Source organism: Peromyscus californicus, unplaced genomic scaffold (assembly GCF_007827085.1).
Source record: "Peromyscus californicus insignis strain IS unplaced genomic scaffold, ASM782708v3 Scaffold_17__1_contigs__length_78620276, whole genome shotgun sequence".
Classification (NCBI taxonomy): domain Eukaryota; kingdom Metazoa; phylum Chordata; class Mammalia; order Rodentia; family Cricetidae; genus Peromyscus; species Peromyscus californicus.
The window spans coordinates 77,378,778-77,401,984 of NW_026294469.1; the positions used below are offsets into that span (position 1 = coordinate 77,378,778).

The 23,207-nt window shown below is 36.4% G+C and overlaps 1 protein-coding gene across 2 annotated transcripts in view; it reads right to left on the minus strand.

The window, feature by feature from the left end:
• Nucleotides 1–9,157: 9,157 nt before the first annotated feature.
• Dok6 (docking protein 6) overlaps nucleotides 9,158–23,207 on the minus strand; it is a 407,881-nt gene continuing 393,831 nt past the window's right edge. For both annotated transcript variants that reach the window (XM_052742739.1, XM_052742740.1), the window contains one exon: nucleotides 9,158–18,003. In XM_052742739.1, the coding sequence (XP_052598699.1) occupies nucleotides 17,864–18,003 (140 nt within the window). In that variant the 3' untranslated portion in view covers nucleotides 9,158–17,863. The remainder of the gene's footprint in view (nucleotides 18,004–23,207) is intronic.

Consider the following 23,207-nt stretch of genomic DNA (forward strand, 5'->3'; position numbering starts at 1 on the left):
TTTTGAAAAGTATGAAGTATGTTTCTTTATCTCTTTTGTCTAGTTTTGTGTATAGTCTAATTTGTTAGTTGCCAGAATAGCAATACCTGCTTGTTTTCTAGATATGCTTGCTTGTAATATGTTTTGTACTTACAGCTTTTAGCATAAGCTAATGCTTATTGTTGATGGTGAGGTGTCTTTCTTGGGGGCAGAAAATAAAGCAGATGTCATTTCCTAATCCTGTGTGTTAGTCTATGTCTTTTCACCAGGGAATTGTATCCATTAATATTGTTATATTATATAATATGCATATTAGATGTGAATATATACCAAATGTATATTATAATTGAATGATGTATATTAATCCCTACTCTTGTTTTTTGTGTTATTTTCTTTAATCTCTTTTGATTAACTTCTCTTGAATGATTTGTTTTCTTGTGACCTCTTGGGTATGTTTCTCTTCAGACTAAAGAATTCCTTCCAGTATATTATACAGAGTAGTCATAAATTCATTTAATCTTAGAAAGTTTGTTTTTTCTTCTTAAAATTTAATAGATAGTGTATTGGCTGGTTTTGTGTGTCAACTTGACATAAAGTAGTCATCAAAGAAGAAGGAGCCTCAGTTGAGGAAATGCCTCTATGAGATCCAGCTGTAAGGCATTTTCTCAATTAGTGATCAATGGGGGAGGGCCCAGCTGATGGTGGGTGGTGCCATCCCTGGGCTGGTGGTCATGAGTTTTATAAGAAAGCAGTCTGAGTATGCCAGGAGAAGCAAGCCAGTAAGAGACTCCCCTCCATGGTCTCTGTATCAGCTCCTGCCTCCAGGTTCCAGCCCTGCTTGAGTTCCTGTTCTGATTTTTGGTGAGTGAATCCCAGCCATTGGATGGTTGGGATTTGGTTTTGCTTTGATTTGATTTGATTGTAACTGTGCCCTGATTTTCTTCTCTCAATATAAAAAATTATTTTACTAGAGCCCACAGTTGAGAGATTTTGAATTTTAAAAGACTTTGGATTTTAAAAGGAATAGGCTGTTTTAACTGAAGTTTTAATGTGTTTAAATTTGTAAAGACTGGGACTATTAAAATTATTTATATTTTTAATGTGGGATCTTGGGAATGAATAACAAAGGAAGTGTTGTGGCTTAATAGTGATGTATTTGTGTGTCAACTTGATAAGGGATCAGTAGTACTCCCTGGTTTTTGTGTGTCATTTTGAGACACAAGCTAGAGTCATCAGAGAGGAAGGAGCCTCAGTTGAGGAAATGCCTCCATGAGATCCAGCTGTAGGGCATTTTCCCAATTAGTGATCAGTTGGTGAGGGCCCAGCCCACGGTGTATGATGCCATCCCTGGGCTGGTGGTCCTGGGTTCTATAAGAAAGTAGTCTGAGCAAGCCAGGGAAAACAAGCTAGTAAGCCGCTCCTGTCTGTGGCCTCTGCATCAGCTCCTGCCTCCAGGTTCCAGCCATGTTTGAGTTCCTGTCCTGACTTCCTTCACTGATGGACTATGATCTTGAAGTGTAAGTCAAACCAACCTTTTCCTCCCCAACTTGCTTTTTGGTTGTGGTGTTTTGTCACAGTAATAGAAACCCTAACTAAGACAGATAGTTTTGCTAGATTGAACAGGCTGTGTTGACCATTGTGGTCTTGCAGAACTTGTAACACATATTCCAATTATTCGGGCTGTAAACTTTCTGCTGAATAATCAGAAGTTATTCCAGTGGGCCTGCCTGTGTCACTTGAGCTTTCCTACTTGCTGCCATCTGTACCTTTTTTTCTTTTTCCTTTGTGTTTTTCAGTTTTAATGATAATGTATCATGGGAGTTTCTTGTCTTGTTCTGTCCTTTTAGAAGTCAGTGGATCTCTTGTACATGGATAGGTGTCTCTCTCTAGGTTTGGGAATTTTAATTCTATAATTTCATTTAAAATATTCTCTGCCTTTGATATATTATTTTCTCCTTTTTTGTGACTGCAGTGTGAATGTTAGAACTTCTCATGGTGTCTCAAAGCTTTCCCACATTCTATTCATATAATTATTTTTAAATTTCTCACGAAATTTTACTGAATGATCTAGTTCCTATTTGTCTTTCCACTCAGACTGTCTTTCACATGATCCATTCTGTTTTTGAGGTTTTTCAAATCAAATTATCATTTGTCTAATTGAGCTTTTCATTTCCTACGTAATTTCAGTTTGGCTTTTATGCAGCAATTCTATGCTTCTATTGAATTGTATTTCCATGTCTTGGATGGACTTCCTTATTTAATTTACCTGTTTGTTTTTGGTCTCTTAGAGTATGTAGATATCCCCCACTGAATTGTACGAACATAGCTATAATCACTCTTTTGAAGTAGCCTGGAAGATCATCCATGTTGTTCTCACTGGGGTTCATTACTACTGGGTTGGTAATTTGTGATGGGGAGGTTTTGTTTTGTTGCATTACTTCTATTTCTGCTCTGGGATTTGCATATCTGCAGTGTATTAGTTTTGTTTTACTGTATGCTCAAATCACCTTTCTTCAAGTGTAGGCATGTGTGATATTCAGAAGATAAGGTATAAGAAGGTTGACATACATAAATGGCTTTTTTTGTGGAACTGGTATTGAAGGTTGTAGATTCTATGCTTAGTCTTCTTTTGAGATTCCACCGCTGTCAACACAAACACCCTGTGTGACTCAGCATGTCCCTTGTCTATCCTTTTCCTCTGCTGCCTTTTGGTGTGGCTACCCATGTCTGGTTGCTCTACCTTGAGTAAGTTTTGATCAACAGTCAGTTGAGAATACGAGATTTGGGGAAGCTAAGTGTGTAGTCAAGAGTCTAATGGAGCATGGGTGGGAATGGGAAGAAGCCAAGACTAAATGATTAGATAGCTGCAGAGGAAGGCCATGCCATGTCTAGGGAGGAACAGAGCCTTCTTGGCAAAGCAGGGGAGTGAAGTTCTGAAGTGTTTGGGTGGGCTTTGAGGTGAGAAGGAGAGGATCTAGCTGGTCATGCAAGCGTGGGAAGTCCTGAAAAAATAGCTAGGCCTGTGGAGTGCAAAAGAGCAGGCCCCCTTGGTTGCATAAGCAAGTCTCTGGAAGAGCCAGGAGGCTTTCAGGATGGGAAGGAGCACATCAATCTGGAAGGCTGAGAAGTCTCTCCAGGTGGGTCTACTGGATGGAAAGGAGCCCATCTACTTGACAGTGCAGGCAGAGGAGTCCCAGAAGAGCCAGGTGGGCTTATTTTGACAATATTTTTTACCTAACTTTACTATTAGGACAATGCTGATCTCACAGAATAAGGACAAATTTCTTTTACTTCTATGTTCTGGAAGGCATGAGAATTGGTATTATTTCTTCTCTAACCATTATGGAACAGAACTTTTCTGAATGCTATCTAGTTTAGATTTATTTCTTTCATCAATATAGGCCTATTTAGTTTATCTTATATTTATTTGAATACACTTTGTATCATTCAAAGAACTGATCGATTACATCTTAATTTCATTTAAGTTGTCAAACATATTTATATAAAGTTGCCCCTTCTCCCCTTTTTTCCACATCTAATACACATTAAATCATTAACCATGGCCCTTCTTTTGTTTATGACATCAGTGTGTGTGTGTATATATATATATATATATACACACATACATGCATATGAGAAAAATATATATATTTATATAATTTCTCTGATTTTGTTATATCTCATGAATATTTTCAGACTCCCCAGGGAACTAGTTGGAATCACCACTTTTTTTTTTATTATTTTCCATTGTTTTGTGTTATTTTGTTTGGTTTCTTTAAGGTGATTAGATCTTACTCTGTTTCCTTAGTTTTTCTTGTGGTCATGTTACTAATTTTGTAATTTTCATTTTCCCAAATTTACATCTAAATACTATAAATTACACTGCATCTCATAAATTTTGATTAGTTTCATTTAACTAAAAATATTTTCAAGTTTAACTTGCAAACTCTTTGGTCTTTTATAAATTCAATATTTATTATGTATTTTTTTGGAATTTTTCCTACTGTGCTTCAGTAAAGATTTCTAATTTAAAGCTATTATATTGAGAATGATTACTTGCATGATTTTATTCTTTTGAATGTGTTGTTTAATGGCTCAGAATATGGCCTATATTAAAGAATATTGCATTTGCTCTGAACAGAATGTGCATTAGGCTGTTAGATGTGGCATTTTGTAAGTGTTCATAGGACAGCACTGATGGACAGTGCTCTGCAAGTCGTCTGTAATCTTTTTTTTTTAATCTCCCATCTCCTTACTGACAGAGATAGTGAAGTGTTCAGCTATCATAGTGAGTTTGTCGATTTTTTCTTGTGATTTTTATCCGTTTTTCCTGAAACATTCTGATAGTCAGTTGTAAAATACTGTACTTTTAGGATTGCTGGGTTTCTTGGAAAACAGAAGACCCTCCCATATTAAATATTCCTTTCATCTCTCATAATCAACCTAGTTAAAGTTGGCCTCTTATGAAATTACCATAAATATTTCAGCTTGTTGGTATTGCATGCCTTTCACTAACTCTTGACATTGAAGTAGGTGCATTTTTGTGTTTAAAGATAGTTTCTTTTTTTTTTTTTTTTGGTTTTTCGAGACAGGGTTTCTCTGTGTAGCTTTGCGCCTTTCCTGGAACTCACTTGGTAGCCCAGGCTGGCCTCGAACTCACAGAGATCCGCCTGGCTCTGCCTCCCGAGTGCTGGGATTAAAGAGTTTCTTTTTCTTTAAAAAGAAAGTTTTGTTTTCATTTTACATACCAATCCCAGCTCCCCCTCCCTCCCTTTCTCCATCCCCCTTCACCTTCCCCATCCCATCCCCCACCCACTCAAAGAGGTTAAGACCTCCCTTGGGGAGTCAACAAAGTCTGGCACACTAAGTTGAGGTGGGACCAAGCCCCTCCCCCTTGTGTCAAGGCTGAGCAAGATATCCCCACCCTAGAGAATGTTTTCTGAAAAGCCATTTCATGCACTCAGGATAAGTCCTGGTCTCACCACTAGAGGCTCCCCAAACATCTAGCCACATAACTGTCACCCACATTCAGAGGGTCTAGTCTGATCCCATGCACGTTCCCCAGCTGACAGGGCAGAGTAAAGACAGTTTCTTAAAGCAATGTATAGATGAATCTTCAAAAAACCAGTGGAACAATCTTTATTTTCTAATTGATATATTTAAACCACTCAAGAGAAAGAGGTTTACTTACATAATTTATATGTTTGTAATTATTTTCTACTGCTGTACTTGTTCTTTGATTCTTTTAAATCTTATTGTTTTCTTTCATTCTGTTCTCAGGTTTCAACTGGAAATTTCTATGTAATTCTACTTTCTTTCTGAGTGTTTCTCCCAGAGATGGTCAAGGCTCCTTTTCATCTCACCTTTCCTTCTTTCACCTTCCCCCCTTATTTTCTTTGTTCTCTTTCTCCTCTGTCTAGCTCTGCTTTCTTTCTGTCTCTCTGTGTCCCTCTACTTCCCTCCATCTTCCTCTCTCTGTATTTATAGTATTTATGTTCTAAGAACTTAGTGGTTCTCTATTAATGCCTTTTCGTAATTTTGGCATATTCATTGATACTGCTATTTCAAATATTCTGTTACTTCATTCTCTTTTTATTCCTCTTTAGAGCTGCAGATTATGTTTGTATTACACCTGTTGAAATTATTCCACTGTTCTTAATGTTTTGTGCTTTTCTACCTGCTTAGGTTTTACTTTAGGAACTTTATATACATGACTAACATTCAAGTTAACTCTTTTCTCTTCATGTCAAGTTCTGAAGATCCCATAAAATACAGTCTTGACATCTGTAAATCTTTTTTTGTTAACAGGTTACTGATTTGTAGATTAATCCCAATCTCATTAGGGATCAGGCTATGTTTGGAGTCTATTATGGCTGTGGGTGCTAAATTCCTTCAAATTCTTTACTTTCCTTGGGATTTTATTATTGTTGCTTGATTTGATTTTTTTGTTTTTGAGACATGAAATCATGTATAGCAGGCTGGATTTGAACTTACCATGTAGCCAGGAATGATCTTGAAGTTCTGATCCTCCTATCTCTGCTTCCTTAGTGCTTGAATTACAGGTAAACATGATGTGTGACTGTTTTGTGAAGTGATGAGGATCAAACTCAGGTGTTTTTTCCATGATAAGCAATAACTCCACCAACGAGCTGTATTCACTTCCTGCCTTGTCCTAACTTTCTGATGTTTCCACTAGGAAGATTAGATGCAGGTGTTTGTCCTATCTGACTTTGTGTGGTCTATGCTGCATTTTAAACCATTTTAGTGAATGACATAACATTTAGGATACACAAACTGAGCATGTACTTATTTTAAAAAATAACTATAACATTATGAGAGAAAAATCTGAAGGTCAATTTAAATCATACTTTTCAGATTCCCTGATTATGCTTAAGTCACCTTTAAAATTCTTAAAACTTTGCAAATCCAAAAGAAGCAAAAGGTTACAGGGATATTTTGTGTGAAAGTACACAAAGATCATATGTCAAGTCTACCCAATTAGCTAATACTGGAGCATATGAACTGTCAGTCATGCTGATTCATCACTGAGGTCAGCTTGAGGCACCAAATTTTGAGAACTTTTTTTTAAACTGCCAAAATAAAACAAAATTGAAATGTCAGAAAGTGGTTTTCAGCATTAGTTTTGCTTGGTTGGATAAAATTTTAAAAGTTGCAAAAATGTAAATGAGGAATAGAAGACTTTATGGTGAGAAGAGCCAAGAAAGAAGAAGCATGGTCAAGGATTTTGCATGTGTGTATATATAATCATTAGTTTTCTTAGGAAAAACAGGAAAAGCAATGGCAAATCAAAAGAAGGTAGAGAGCTTTTGTAGCCCTTGTGTGTTATTTGTGAGTTGAACCTCCTTTTCATGAATATATGAGTAATTTTAACAAGGTATGGAACCAAGTCTGTAGACTTGCCATAGAGATTTTTCACTATATATGACTATGTTTAAGGATATTTCAAAATTTAATAAGTAGGTCACTGAATAGTTATTTCTTATGCTGTAACCTACATAAGAGAAGCAACATTCAAATGGATTATTCCATTAGGTTACACTAAGAAATAGCCAACATTCTGTAATTGCCCATCATGTGTTACTCTCTCTTCATTTTAGGAAAAAGCATTACTAGTAATCAAGGAGTAAAAATCACACATCATCAGGGAAATATTGTCTAGGAATTCCAACAGATTGAGTGTTCTTTAACTCACTACTCAATAGCAATAATATGAACTGTTTGAGAGTATGCCGTGTTCTGATGTACTAGGAATTATACTGTAAGTCTTAGAGTTTCTGATTCACTTATTATAAACATAGAAATAAGATGCCATTTTATGGTTTTGGAATCTCTTAGATACCTAGGCCTTTTGATATTTCCTCTGGAGAGTTAAGAAAAGCAATGCCACATGAAGTGTTGAGTTATAATTTGTTCACAAATGAAGCGAACATTTCATATTGTATTCAATGCAATGATAATGTTACCTGAGGTTTTAAACACTACCAAAAACAGATTAATGTCAGAACATATCAAAAATAGCAACGGAGCCAGGCCGTGGTGGCACACACCTTTAATCCCAGCACTCGGGAGGCAGAGGCAGGCGGATCTCCGTGAGTTCGAGGCCAGCCTGGTCTACAGAGCGAGATCCAGGAAAGGTGCAAAGCTACACAGAGAAACCCTGTCTCGAAAAACAAAACAAAACAACAACAACAAAATTGTTTACCGGCAGTGGTGGTGCACGCCTTTAATCCCAGCACTTGGGAGGCAGAGGCAGGCAGATCTTTGTGAGTTCGAGGCCAGCCTGGTCTACAGAGCGAGATCCAGGAAAGGCGTAAAGCTACACAGAGAAACCTTGTCTCAAAAAACCAAAAAAAAAAAAAAAAAATAGCAATGGACATTCTTTCACATTCAACATTATTCATACAGTTTATAAATTCTACATATAAAAGTCCTACTGCTGCTAACACTTCCCGGAAAAGTCTCTTAATGGTCCATGAGATTTTGAATTTAGAATATCATTCCCTTCCACCATTGAGGACGTGGGTCAGATATTGGGTAGAAGTGCTTAGGAAGAAAGTTTACTAAAACATTCAAAATAACATTGTTCTTTCCAATACAGCACTGAAAATGAGATGATTTCCTTAGAGTGAGTGAAATAGGTTATTTCTAGGTAATGACCTTAATACACTACACTTAGCTCTCTGAAATGTAATTAGATTTGTTTAAAAAAGTTGCAAACCTCACAAACAGCAGGCTATCCAAAAATAACACTTTATATATATATTGGAACCAAGAAGGAATGTGTAAAGTCAATGGTACTCCAGGGACACTCAGTGAATAAGACAAGACTAAGCTACCTGCCTCTTGACTTCTAGGTGATGTGCTTGGGAAAAGTGTTATCACATTGTATTTTTGAACTCCAGCTCTGAGAAGATTCAATTAATGCTTTTTAGATTGGAGTTTGAAACAACTGTTTTACCAATTTATTACCTTACAACTAGAGTTTACATGTATTCAGAGGAATTTTGATATATAGAATAGGTCTCTATAATTGACACATATATAGAGAGTAATGGATGATGATGGAAACTCTTCATGAAGACATTTCTGATTTTGTCAAAGATAAAGTTGAAGATTTAAAAAATATTAGCATTCCAATAGTGAGAGATGATTTTTGTGTTATTATGTGCTTTTGTTTCCTGACAATTACCTGTGAATGAAAAAAGCAGTCTGTTCAGTGAAAGAGAGGAGGCAGAGGAAAAGAAAGTGAAGGATGAGGAACAAAAGGAGTAGGAGGAGGAATGAAGAGGACAGCAAGGAAGAGAAAGGGGGAGGAGGAGAGGGAGGCAGAGGAGGAAGCAGAGGACCTGGAGGAAGGGGGAGGAGGAGAGGGAGGAGGAGGAAAGGGAAGTGGAGGAGGAAGAAGAAGAGGACTGGGAGGAAGGGGGAAGAGGAGTGGAAGCAAGAGGAAAACAGGGAGGAAGAGGTGGGGAGGAAGGAGATGCATTTATCAATGCTTTGAGAAAGTTGACTTTTAGGAATCTGATCAAGATGACCTCTTGCTTTCCTTATTTCCTTATTTCTAACCATTTTGTGATCTAAGTACCGCTTTGCTGTTAGAACCAATCCCTAATATTGGCACATACCAAAAGGAATTAAAAGGAGGAAAGAACAAAGATCAGAAGATATTGCATGTCCTTTATTTGTATTTTGGAGGTAGCAAGAACTCAGTAAGCATTTAGTGATTGACTGGACTTTGAGATCATACTCAGCATAAATCAGTAGCCGGATATTCTAAAATGCCTAAATAATAGGACAATTCACATTTTCATGAATGTTAGATATTCTAGCCAGTTCTTGCTCAAACATTTATTTTAATAAGTCACCATATGGATACCAAAATTAGATCAATTTATCTAACATATTTTTTTGAGTAACTTGGAAACAGACAAAGCTGGTTTGTTTGTATGTTACAAAAATAGCAGAGGAATTGCTTCAGGGCTGTGCCCTGTGGCATGTATTCATTAAATATTGTCTTTGATGTCAGCTCTAAGCTTATATAAACCATTACATTCTTCATAAAGATACTTTCCCCAGAAAAAATAAATAGTCCCCATGATCTTAATTGTGACAAAAGGGAAAGAAACCCCATCAAATTCACATCATTAATTTCCTATGAAAATGGCACAAAAATTGGTATTCAGAATAAATTGTATTTTATTCACTATTTAGAAAGAATGGGTATTTTCATTTTCATTCCACTCTTAAGCATTTTTCCAAACTGTGTAGCATCAAAGGGCCCTAGACATTTTTTATTGTTTTTTTTATTTTTATTTTTACAAGTTTATGTGGCTATACTTCCCAATCAAGGGAACTTAACACTACTTGACTGTGTGATCAGGATCTACAATCTAAATTGGTTTCTCCAGGATTGAGAAACTTTAGATTTTCTTTAGGGGCATGCATTCTTTAGAAGGGGAAATATCATTAAGCAACTAACCAGAAAGGCTCAGTTCAAGTTTGAGAAATAGGCTCAGCAAATGTCTATCTTGATAGAGTGACATTCAAGTGACAAAGACTGCTGTACCATGAGAAGAAAATTTAAAAAGGAAATCATGGATCACATCTCTGCAGGACAGTTAGCATCATGTGAATTTCAATTTTGATGTCCAATCTTGCTGCCAAATATTCATTTTAATTAATTTTCATTACCCTTAATGAGTGAGCAGAAAGATAGAAGAAAACCCAAAATCTAATTACATCACATTTGTGTAAGTCACTTATGCTTTCTGGGTGTCTTTTCACTCGAAAACAGACAATAAATGTGTTGATTGTAATGATATCATTAATACTAATGTTCCACGATTTCTTCAAAGCATATTCAACCCAATAGAATTCTAACTCTATTGTAATATAAGGTTAGGAAAATACTGGAAATATATAATAAATTCTCAGTAACCTTACAATTAATAAAGGGCTCTCTTTCACTTTATTTTGAAAATCACAAGCTCATAAGTGATGAAAGCAGTTAACATTTTAGAGGTTAGCAAGATATGATTGTCAGAATTCTGGTTAATTACAAAGTTACATTCATCACATGACAAAAATAAAAGGAGATCACCATTACAGTGCTAGAAAAGTCAAATATTATGGATAAAGCCATTGCATTAATTCAAAATTTCATTCATGCAGAGTTGTGGTGAAGAATAATATTTCAGATGTTTTACCCATTTTAAAGTGATGAAGCAAATTTTAATGTTGTACAACTATGTTACCCTCTTTGAAGCAATGCCACTTTGAAATTCTAGGAATTATAAGAACTCAATAATCTCTTAAGGATTGAAATATGTACAAAATGATAAATTTAGGAGAAGCAAATTCTTCAACTATGTATTTTTGCTGAAGGGCAAAAGTCACAAACACTAATTAAAAAACTGAATTTCTTAATATTATTATTGCCTTATTATAATATTTTATGCTCAGTCAGAAATTCATATTTACTTTCCATGTACAGTGTTTTACTTTACATTTCATTGAAAAGTTGAGTTTCAACTAGTATTTAAGTCCAGATATACCTAGACTATTTATTTGGAATAGATTGTGACTAAGAATAAGATGTAGTAGGTCATGTTTTCCAAGTGAAGCAAATTTGTAGTGGGTGTTTTATTTCTTAGTCATGGATAAATGTCTTGTTAATTTTATCAAAATTATCATAATCATTATATTGGATCAACAACAAATGCTATCCCTTTATAACAATAAATGCACAGTAGAAGACTTCAGAAAGTATATATAAATTAGTTAAATAAAGATTTACAGGAAGCAGACATATAATGTATAATTTAGTATATTTTTGAGATCACTGGGATAACTATTTTACAACAAATGATATTTTAAAAAGACAAGTGCCAACTTCACTGAAAACAGATAGAGTGAGTCAAAAGTCAAAGGTGAAGAGTGTATCTGTGGATGTGAGTGTGTGTGTTGGTTGGGGCCCATGGGAATGGACAAGGGAGCCATTGTCTCTTGTCACCTGCAGTGAAGATGACACTGGTTGGCCTTCAGCAGACGGATTTGCTGGTGTGGATCATGTACTGCCTCTTACAGTGTCTAAGAAATGGAGAAAAGCAAACTATGTTGTACAGCTCATCTCCAGTGTAGAGCTCCACCCCCTCATCTAGACATTAATACACCTCTCTATATATATACTTTTTGTCCATATCAAGCATTGTTTCTTGAACTACACAATAGATTCATGGGTCTGGATTCTAGTTCATAATAATCATGTTCGGTTCTGGTTTATGTGTGACATGAAGGTGGTAGTATCACTGTCTTCTGTACTTGGCCATCATCTGTTAGTGTGCCATATTGCCAGTAAGTATGAGCCACTTGGGATGATTCTTTTGAGAGAGATCATGCAGTGGCTTAAAATTAAATCATCTTTTTTCCTTGGAATTTGTGGTTATAAAATTCAAATACTTGATTGTTTTGAAACTATCTATACCTTGAGTGACTTCAGTGATTGAGTTTCAAGCACTCTACCACTCCTGACCAACTTGGTAGATTACTCCACGGATACACAGTTCTGTCTACAGAGAGGGTTGATTTTATGTGCTCAGTCTAAAACTATCCTGAGAGTGATACACTTTTAAGTTATTTGTATTAGCTACTAAAATTGGTTCAGAAAAGTGGTAACATTTTCTAAATAAATTATTTTTCTGACTTCAGATTAGTGATGTTGTCAGAGAAAATTAAATAATTTAAAATTAAAACTTATTGTGTATATGAAATTATTACAGGGGATATTTCTTTTACAAGTGAATTTTTCCTTTACAAATATTTACAAGATCATACTACATTAACCTTGGGAAAAGTCTCTGAAAATGCAAGTAAAGGTGATTTTTAAATTTTTCTTATTCATCTAAATTTCAAATAATTTAAATAATTGCCTACTTAAGTTCATAAGAAAAAACTTGATGGATATGGCATTTAAATATAAAAAAAAAAATCTATTCTCTTAATTTTTTTTTGAGAAAGGAAACTGTGAGGTTTCCATGAAAGAATGTGGCCCTAATGTTGTCAGCTATCTAATCCAACTGTGACAAACATTGACCATGGAACCATAATGTCATGTGGAGGGATGAAGACCCCCAAACTAATACTGACAGTTACCATAGAGTAGTTAGTGGAGAAAAACAACAATGACAAAAAGCAAGCAAGCAAACAACAACAACAAAAATCTCCTTAACTTTGAGTTTGCGTATTGTTTGAGGTAATAAAGTATTGGATGACAATCTGTAAATGAACAGGTGTATAGAAATCAATGGAGTGAGTTGGCTAAAAAGTTTTCTGGGTATCATTGGTGATGAGTCCAAGAGGAAGAAAAACACGTAAAAAAGGAAAGGCAAGCATTTCAAGGTACAAGGGCTTAAGTATTCTGAGACCACGTGCTATTCCCCAGTTCCCACCACATTCTGCTGAGAGACAGGTGCAACTAGGGAACATTCATGGGGTCTGAAACAGGAGGAAAGCATACCCAGCTGTTTATTGTCTCTGAACAAATTACAACACCCACACATTTCAGTTTTCTTCCAGGGTAACATGAAATGAACCCTTCACTCTGTACGACCTTTAAATTGCTGCTAGGGTTTAAGCCTATTTCAAAAAATGTGCCTGGATTCTCAAGATTTTTTGCACAAAACTTGTTAAACTATTTAAACCTTCTTCTCTGAGAATAACTGTAGAAATGTTTCGAGGTTCACATTCTTGAGTAAGAAATTATGGACTTGTGGTAGATCCACACACAAAATGGATCTTTCTAATCCATTTACAAAATATGTAGATATGGGGATATCTGTTTCTCTTCACATACTGAGCAACTAACCATTCTCATTGACAACATGACTTTATGGTGAAATTCCAAGGAGACTGCCTACAGAAAGCAATTCCTACATACTAAAACTGCAGCATACATACCTTCTTTTGTGTTAATTTTTTTTTCACAAACTGAAAGCAGCACATTTGTTGGTAATGTGTGTTCTATGCTTATGTCAATATATAATATGACTGAATAGTTTTAACTTGAACAAATTACTAGCTGAATATCAGTGAAGAAGGCAGAATCTGCCACAGAGAACGGGATCAGAATCTTGGAAAAGTAGGGTCCAAGTGTTTTGCTGTTTGTACCAATGAATTCTTTATCATTTTGTTCAAATTGTCCTACTGACTGATAATTTCTCTTTGACTCTATTTCTTCTATTGGTAATTTCCATAAATTTCATAAACTATGAATACCCATAAATTTCCTAGGCTTGACATTAATTTATGTAGCATATCACTTACTTTAAAACTATGAGTACATACTCAAATGATACTTTTTTGGGTCTATTTTTGAGGCACTGGTAGTCCAAAGATTGTATAACTAATAATTGTAAAAGCAAGTTGTCATTGCACTATTTTGGTAGACATGTAAATAGATCTGAAGCAGTCATTAACATTATATTTGTACTTAGTGAAACATGAAGAATTAAAGGCCTAAACATCAGGACCTCTGAATGTATATTGCCCATTTATAGTGGTGTATTAGAATAGTCAAGACTGGACTACAAGTTTTTATAATAATGTAATTTCCTTAGCTTGTTTTCACTGTAGCATTAATGGTTATTTTGTAAGTGGTTCCAGTAATCAAAGAAGTAAATTACTCATGCTTTCTTCAAAACAAAGTTTTGTGAGACCTTGACCAAAGAATGAGGGTTAAATGTCAGTCTTTGTGATGTATTTTTAATATCCATTTTAAGGATACCACATGCAATAAATTGGATTGTAAAGTCTACAGCTAACAGTGTGAAAATACTGATTACCCCACTGCTTGTATGTTAGATGAGAGATATGAATAGCTGGTCATTTTATAAAGAAGATGAGTGATTTTCAAACAAAGTTTCCCAGTGAAGTCGGAAGAACTGCACACTGGAACTAGTAGTCTAGATACTAGAACAAGGAAAGGTTTGGTTCTAATAAATATGCTTCTCTTCATTTCACATGCTCTATCAAACAGCAACTTCCCTAATATATGAAACAATGGCGTGATTCTGAACCAGCAAAAGGCTCACTCTAGATATGTGTTTTTTATTTTATTAAATTCAAATTATGGCAGTGGCCAACTCTATTGATTCAAAACTATTTCCAACTTGTCTAAGAAAATTATCTGAGTGCCTATTTTTTGTTCAATCACTTAATGAAAGGTATGTTTTTGTATCAACCCCCACCCAACAGAATAGTAAAACAGTGGACCAAGGTCATTTATGCTTTTCTGCGTATTTAATATATTGGTATGTGTTACAAGTCATACTTATAATAGAAGAAAAACACTAGGGTAGAAAAACCAACCCTCCTAAAAAAATATTTATGTGAAATGTGTATACCTTCAGGCTTGGTTTACTTCTTGAAGAGACTTTCTCATGCATGTCAGCCTTCTTCATCACTGGTGTCTAACAACTGATAGAGATATGGTAACCATCTTACCACTCTGTATAAATCTGAGTGGAAGCCCAACTGAGTCATACTCAGAAGGGGCCAAAAGATGTCTTTGGTGCGCAGCAGGTTCTATCTCACGATGAGAAAGTCACATGTATATTTAAGGTATAATACAATTTCTGAAGTGAGAACAATTGCAAAGTGTAGAGGCATTTTCAGTCAAGAACCTACAGGCTTGGGTGGGCTAACACATGCCCACAGCCATTCTAGTAATTATGGTGGAATGGTTTTATGAGGCTCCAGGAGACAGTTGCAAATACCTTTCCATCTTTGGTTTTTATAGGTTCATCTGTTTGTCTCTTTTATTACAATTAACACTGCCTCATGTTAAGAATATTAGGCTACTATAAATTCTCTTGCTGCTTTCTTAGCAGTTTCAACTTAGCTAAAATTTTTAAATATACTCAGAGGAGTATGCTAGAATAAAGCTCCTAAAAATGTATCATGAAATATTTTTACAATATTATTCTCACTATGGTGAGATTGGGTTAAAGACTAAGGAGATACATCTCTCACACTTTTTGTGACTTTATTTTCAGAAAAAAATTGGCCTAAACTTATGCATGGTTTTACGTTCCTTCTCAGTGATACTCATTGTTAATGATCAGAACCAAATTTTGAAGTTACTTTATGTGGGTACTTGTTGCCCACCAAAGAGACACAAGAGCAGACTCGTAATTAGCAGAATCCCACCGGACTTGCTATCTGTGCTCCTGGCACATTGATAAAGCTGAGATGTGAATCAAGACCCCTCAGGGCCTTTCCCCATAAGTCCCTTGTAGAAACTCGTGGTCTCCAAGCAACAGCTCGACTCAGTGAGCCAGGGAGACGCTTGCTCTGATGGCCACACTAGGAACTGTGCTAGAACAGTCTCAGCTCAGAGTTGCTCTGATGTATTTACTAATGGCATTTCTACAGCAGATGCCATGTGTTAAAGAAACTCAGAGGCATTAACCCTGAAAAGTGGGATTCCAGGGAAGACTGCATTCTCTCTCCTCAGAAGGACCCAGTATTTTGCTCTTCTGCTATGTCAGCAAAATCAACAGGGCATAGTTTGGGTAATTTTCTTTTTATCCCTGAAGGCTTATGATAATTATTTTTCACAGCCACATTAACACTTATGATTAGTATCTTTATGAGATTTTCATACCTATCTGAGTGATTTGGGGAGAGTAGGTAGTTACAGTAAGTGCACATTTATCAAGGAGGGATGCATAACCACTTTTCCTCTGTAGTCATTCACTGAAAGAAGTTGTCAATCTGCTCACAAGCTATGGATAAGGGATGAGTGAAATCTTAATGGGGATCAGTGAAAGGCTACCCTTTTAGTAGAACATAGCTCCTAAATGAACATAGAACATTTTGCTATCAAGGAAAAAATCAGATTTTCCTCTTGTTTGACCTTGGTTCTTGAAATCTGATCTGGATTCCTTGACAGATAATCTAGTTTAGGCACATGACACCAGGTGGGTCAAGCAGAGTAATTTATATTTTCACTCCCTAAATTATGGGCAAACATGTCTATGTTGACCTGAATTAGCCAAACTTTTCCTCTTCAAGTAGAATTTCCCATTTCCCTTCAAACTGAGAAATTTGTCATATTCTAGAGCTGAAAAAATTTCAAGTGAAACACTCTCTTGTCATCCCAATCAAGTTCAGTACAAAAAATTCAAGCCAAGCGAATTCTGATTCCATAGCAAATGCCAACCCCCTAATGACTCTTGAAAGAATTCATCTGTGCAATTTAAAACACTAACATCTACTTTTGGGTATCATTTGTTCTTCTCTTAGCTGTAAGATAGCTGAGTTCACTTTAAGTGTAGCTTTGTGTCTTTCTCAAACATTTTGGCGTCTCTCTCTGGAGTTGGAGATTACAGCAATTTCTCAAGTAGCTCAGATGGATAGCCATGGAGAGAAACAGTCAATGACAGGGCAACACCAACCAGAAAGACAGCACAACGAACATGCAGGGCAGCTGGGCTGGTAACCTTATTGCCAAAAGGCTTCGCTCTTGGGTTTCTGCTCATAACCCTCATAGGATCAGAGTGGGCTAGTGTGATACAGTTGCTAGTAGGGAGCCATTTTCATTTTCTAACAGCACTATTTTAAAAGTATCTAGTCAACAAAATTTTAACACAACAAATTAGTTTCCAATAATTTAAGTGAGCATATCCTGTCACTCTCAGAACATTTGATATATCCTAATCTGTAGATGGATATAGCAATATCTTACACACACACACACACACACACACACACACACACACACACACACACACTCACACTCGAGCTACAGGGCCCTTCTTAATGGAATATTCTAATTTCATATCCCCTTAATTGTCACCGAGCTTCTTTACATGGAGAGTTAAGATGCCATGTGTAGAGCTTACTTGATTTGTTTCTGTCAAAACTGACAAAGCCACAGAGCTTATAGTGGGTCATCATTATGTTTAAAGATAGGCCCTGTGTCCAAACAGGAGCACACAGCATTAAGGACAAATGTCAGTGACTCCCACCCAGACGCAATCTAGAGTCGGCAAATTTCCCAGTGCCAAGGCTTCTGTTACTGTCAGACACAAAGAATTTTTCTTACTTAAATGAGTGTTCATATTATTGGATTCTTTTTTTTTTTTTTTGTAAAACATAGATTTCCCCCATAGAAATTCAATAAATAAAGGACTTAACCACTGAATCAAGGAAGCAGAACTCCAGTTTTTAACCTTCCAGTTGGGACTAGGCCCTACCAATGTTAATTTGTACTGCAATTGATCTTCCAGGAGGCACGGGGCGAAATGACCCCATGGCAGGTCCAGGGCAGACTGTTTTGCTGGTCACTGATGGCCTCTGTGTGTCATTGAATGAGGCTGGAGCTATAGCTGAATCCATAGCTGCTGGACCGTGACAATGGTGGCTGAGCCTCTTCGCTCTGTTCTGGAGCATAACTGGGAAATGTCTGTGCCCTGGACATCTTTGATGAGCCAAACCCATGACCTGGAGGGGAGGAAAGGAAAGCTGTACTAAGTAACACATCAGAAGAAGCAAAGGCATCTGTACAAAACAGAACAAATAAATCTAATCAAAGACTTCAAACCCTTAACATTAAGCTTATAAGAAAGATGACAAGAATCTAGGCTTTGGTATCTTGATTCTTTTTCTATAACCCAATACTGGGAATTGAATATAGGGCCTCTTACATGCTAGTCAAGGTATTTATTCCAGCTCTCTTTTTTACTTTTTATTTTGAGACTGAATCTTAGTAAGCTGCCAAGGCAGATCTTGAACTTCTGATCCTCCTCCCTCAGACTCCCAATTAGCTTTGATTACAATCTGTGCCACCATGTCAGGCTTTATGTCTTGATCTTTGAGTTGAAAACATATTCAGGCATCAGTATTTTTCCCAACTGTATCTTTCCTAAAATTCTGGACATGCAGAGACCTAGGCTAATATTTGAAACTCCCAACCTTCCTCTCTTCAACCTTTGAAATAAAAATAGAAAATCCTTCTCTTGGAAAGGTATTTCTGACAGAAAGCCTGTTACTTTCTTTCTCTTCCCTTATACTCACTTTCTGCAAACAAAAGCTAATGAAATGCTTTCTTTCAAGCATCTGTGAACAGACAATTTGGATTTTACCCTCATCAGTAACAACCAATTACCAAAAAGGTTTTACAATAATAGGTTAGGGGTTCTGTTTCTCCCAGGAACTTTGTGAGTCCCTGTAACTGATGAATATCTTGGTTTACTAAAGTGATTTAAGAGTTGACTCACATAAAATATACCTCAAGAAAATTCTTCTCACGAATTTGGCTGTTTAGCTGCTACTTTGTGATACAAAATTGTCTAATGCAAACCAAAGCACTAATGATTGCTTAAAATGTGCCAGGATGTTCACAATGTGCAGAGAGAAGCATATATATATATGTGCTTTAGAAAGACTTTCCAATAGTTGTCTCAGTCTTTTTATAACCAATATTCTTTGTGCTTGAGGGTGGTTTGTACCTGATGGAAGGAAGGGTTTAGTGAGACAGAAGAAAAATAGATCCTGTATGTGCTGCCCTTTCAGAGTTTATATTGTACTCAAGAGATGAAACGCAGTTAATTTGATTTGTGCTTTAGCTGATCTCTTGGGAGAATAATCCAGAGAACACTATCTGTTAACATAGAATCATGGGACATCTACTGTCACACACCCTCAGTGGCCCTGTCCTTTGCAATGTCATAGGCTCAAAGCCAGTTTTATTGCCACATGCTTGATGACTCCAAAAATATCCTTGCAGTGTAGAAAGCTTGAGATCCAGGATGAAAACCCATAGGAATTGGGTAATTAAAGGCTAATTAAAACTGGTAGAACTGCCTAAATGTTAAAAAAAAATGTGAGAGAGAAATCTTGCTTTCTAGCAAGAAATTGTTTTAATTTTGTTGTTGGTCTGATTGTCTTGCTGACCAGGGACTGGGAAGAACTAGAAACTAGTTGCTTGAATATCTTGGAGGAAGACAAGTGGGGGCATTCTTCTTGTCCTTCTTGCGGTCTCTCTTTTATCAGATACATTTGAGTTTTTTGAACTTTTTGCTTGTACAGTTCTTCCTTATAACTGAATCTATGCTTGGTGTGATACACTAAATTGATATACATCGATAGCTACTAAAATGGAATGAAAGTTGAATTGTGGACACTTACGCAGTCCTCTACCCCTGTTTTCCTCCTTTAGTGTCTTCATGCTTTGGGAGAGGGGTCATTACACGTGGTTTTATGCATCTGCCTCACTTGCTGTTAACTACTTTACCTTTTCCTACTTTTCCTATTGGTCTCTCTACATTGTCTCTTCATTAAGTTATTTTAAAATTTCAACTGGATGCATCTGCTCTTTCTTCCTGAGGACTCTGATTATATATATATATATATATATATATATATATATATATATATATATATATATATATGAAAATGAAGCAGAGAAACAGAAAAAGGGGAGAAGTCAGAGACTTAGGTGGTCAATGGAGGCTGTGTTCAGGAGATGTTAGATGGGGTTATGGAATGGGGTGGAGAGAGGTTAAGGGAGTGTTACAAGGCCAGGGTTGGGATCTCAGAAGAGCCAACACCAGGCATACACACTGCCTCTGCTACTTTGTTTGTAGTTAACTCTAAGGGATATAACTTTGCTCTGGGTTTCTTGGTTTCTTGATCTGAAATCAGATGATGATAACAAAGGCACTTAACTTATATTGTGGTTTTAAGTGTTAAGTCATTGAGCTTGTGCCAAATGCTGTCATCCAATAAAAAATAAAATGTGATTCCATGGTAGTCTCCATGAGTCTCACTGTTCCAGGGGGAAGAACTACACTTTCTATTGGTTATATGAGCACTAAATATATCAACACATAGGAAGGCATCTGAGACAGTAGGTGTTTCCTAAATGTTAGCTAGAACAGTTAGTGAAGGTCTGTAAGGAGGTAGCATCTTGCCATGATATTGATGCTAAGCTGATGTAGTAAAAAGTACTAAATTTTTTTTGTGATTTTTGTCTCTTTATCTTACCATTGACTAATGAGAACTCAGGTTTTTTTTTTTTTAATTAGCAACATTGTGTTTATCAGCATATAGCAGCTAGAAAGTCTAGTTTTAAGAACGTGTTCTTAGGGCTTGTGAGATGGCTCTGTGGTTAAGAGTGTATACTTCTCTTCCAGGGTACCCAAATTCTGTTTCCAGAACTCATGCCAGGGAACTTAAAATTGCCTGTGGCTTCAGTTTCAGAGAACCTGATGACCTCTTAAGGCTTCCAGGGGCAACTGCACTCATGGCCACTTACCCACCGCCCTCCCCATATATGCATATAAGTAAAAACAAAATAGATACTTAAAAATGAACAGTCTTGGCCTTGATTTAATGCAAATGCTATTAAAATATAAAAAATATCTAAAGAGAGGTGAAGCATCTCTTTAATTCATATTACTCGTGGGCTGAAAGTGAAGGCTTAAGTTGAAAATAAAGACTTTTCCTATGAACATAGGATTTTCCTTTTAGTTCCATAATATTGAGCATAAAAAGCAGATAATACAATGGACATTTACCAATGTTCTACTTAAAGTCTCCATGAAAGAGCATGTCTGGAGAGGTGGGCCCTGATTTTACAGAGCTGATCAGCTGCCTTGAGGAAGATGGTCAGGCAAGGAGAGCAAACTACAACTATCAAGTGAATGGTTTGCTCTACTAATGCTGAGCAGAACCAGAGGAGAAGTGGATGATAAAACTACACATATCACTCCAGCACCCCAAACTGCTTCCCCTTCACAATATGAGCAGTGTGTGTTTCACCACTACAAAGGGCTTCAGAAACAAATTGAATTTTGCTGTACTTGTGTGGTCTCATTGTCCCACATGAGGAGATCATATTCTCCACAGGTATTATGGAAATTAAACATGTTGACACATATGATTGTTGAAAGCCAGCAGAAATGGAAGTTATGTACTTAATGTTAGTTTTCTTCCTTTTATTCTGCACAGAGTGGGCTCACACTCTTATCATTCTCTGCTCAGCACCCACATTTCCTTACCATCTTAATGTGCTGCCTCTCACTTTGATATGTTTTGAATATTATTCTCTTCAAGGTCACTAATATTTTTTTAACCTCCTCTGTGAATCATTTCTGATTTAATTGGAAATTAATTTATGACTTTCTTTTACTTCAACTATTTCTTCAGACAGTTCACAAATTATGCTAATCAACAAAATAACATACCTCAGTCAGAACTGAATATGTGAAAGCTGTTTGATAGAGACAATAAATGTGAACAAAGAGAGAAATAATTAAGCCCTTTTTCAGCATTCATTGGAATCATGCCCTTAGGCAGTGTTGATGAAAGCAAAAAAACAACAAAAATAAACTGTGAGGCTTAAATTAAAAACTCAGTGGAATAGACCTGTTCATCCTGTTGACAAGGAGTCTAGTGAAATGCTGTCAGTTTTTCCCCAGTTGGCCATACAGACAGATAAGGTGAATAGACACTCAGAGCATCTGCACAGTGCTACAAATTAAAAGCAACACATCTGCTAACAGTGATAAGTCTATTTAAAAAATACTTTTGAATTTTTATTTCCCCTCTAGCTGCAGTCATGTCTGCTTTGGTAGAAAATCATATTTTGTTCAAATGTTCCACGTTTCTATTGTGTTGTTGACTATATTTACTCAATGGGTTCAAGTACCCTCTGACACGGTAATTGCATGTGCACCCACCAAACCTAATCTGCATAGTTTCACTCTAGAAGGAAGATAATAAGTTGGGTGTAGAGTTATTTAGGGCATTTGCTTTATTCTAACGAAATCATTCCGGGAACTGAAGAACATCACATAACAATAAAGATACAATGAATGTCTGCTTTAAAAGGAAACTTCCCTGCTGGATCTCCAAATGCCCCAACTAGCAATGAACTGGAAAGAGTGCAAATGTTGTAGAAAATGGCAGCCAAGCTGGAGTGCTGGCGCTAGGATTCTTACACAGAGAAGGCAAGAAGAGGGAAGGAAGAAGGTAGACATCATGCCCTCTTCTTCCAGTAATTAAGAAGTATGTTATCAGCAGTTTTTGCTAAACTCCCCAAACTTGACTGACATCTGGTTTTCTACTTTTATTAACCAAGTCTATTTTCAATGCAGATTCAAAAGGAAACTGTTTTCATGCAAGCCAGGATTCCTAAAATCTAGCACTCTTGGACACTAGTTGGTAAAAGAAATAGGCCTTGATAAAGACATTTGATAGTTATATGCTTAAAAGAGTTGTTAGAATCTAGAAGAGCTGAAAGGGTATTCTTATTTTAAATAATAAAACAACATAAAAGTTAATATTACAATAAATGAATTGGGAAAGTTCTTTGGTGAGGAAGGAAACATGTGGAGTAAAAGCATTAATAAAAGTTGAGTCTGGATACTCAGGAGCGATATTGTCTTTAACAAGGACCTTCTAGTCACTAGCACCAAGCGTGGGTAGGCTGCACCCATGCACCTGACAGGAGAGGAGTTGGTAGAAGGAAGAACAGATGATTCAGAGCTAGGCTGACTGAGTGGACTTACCACAGTGTCTTGTGACAGAGGAGGGTTTTATGCTGTGTTAATACGTGATTGTTAATCTTAAAAGTAGGTGAAAGTTGAAACCACACTAAAGTTAGATACAACCTACAGCTCCACCATATCTCAATAATTAAC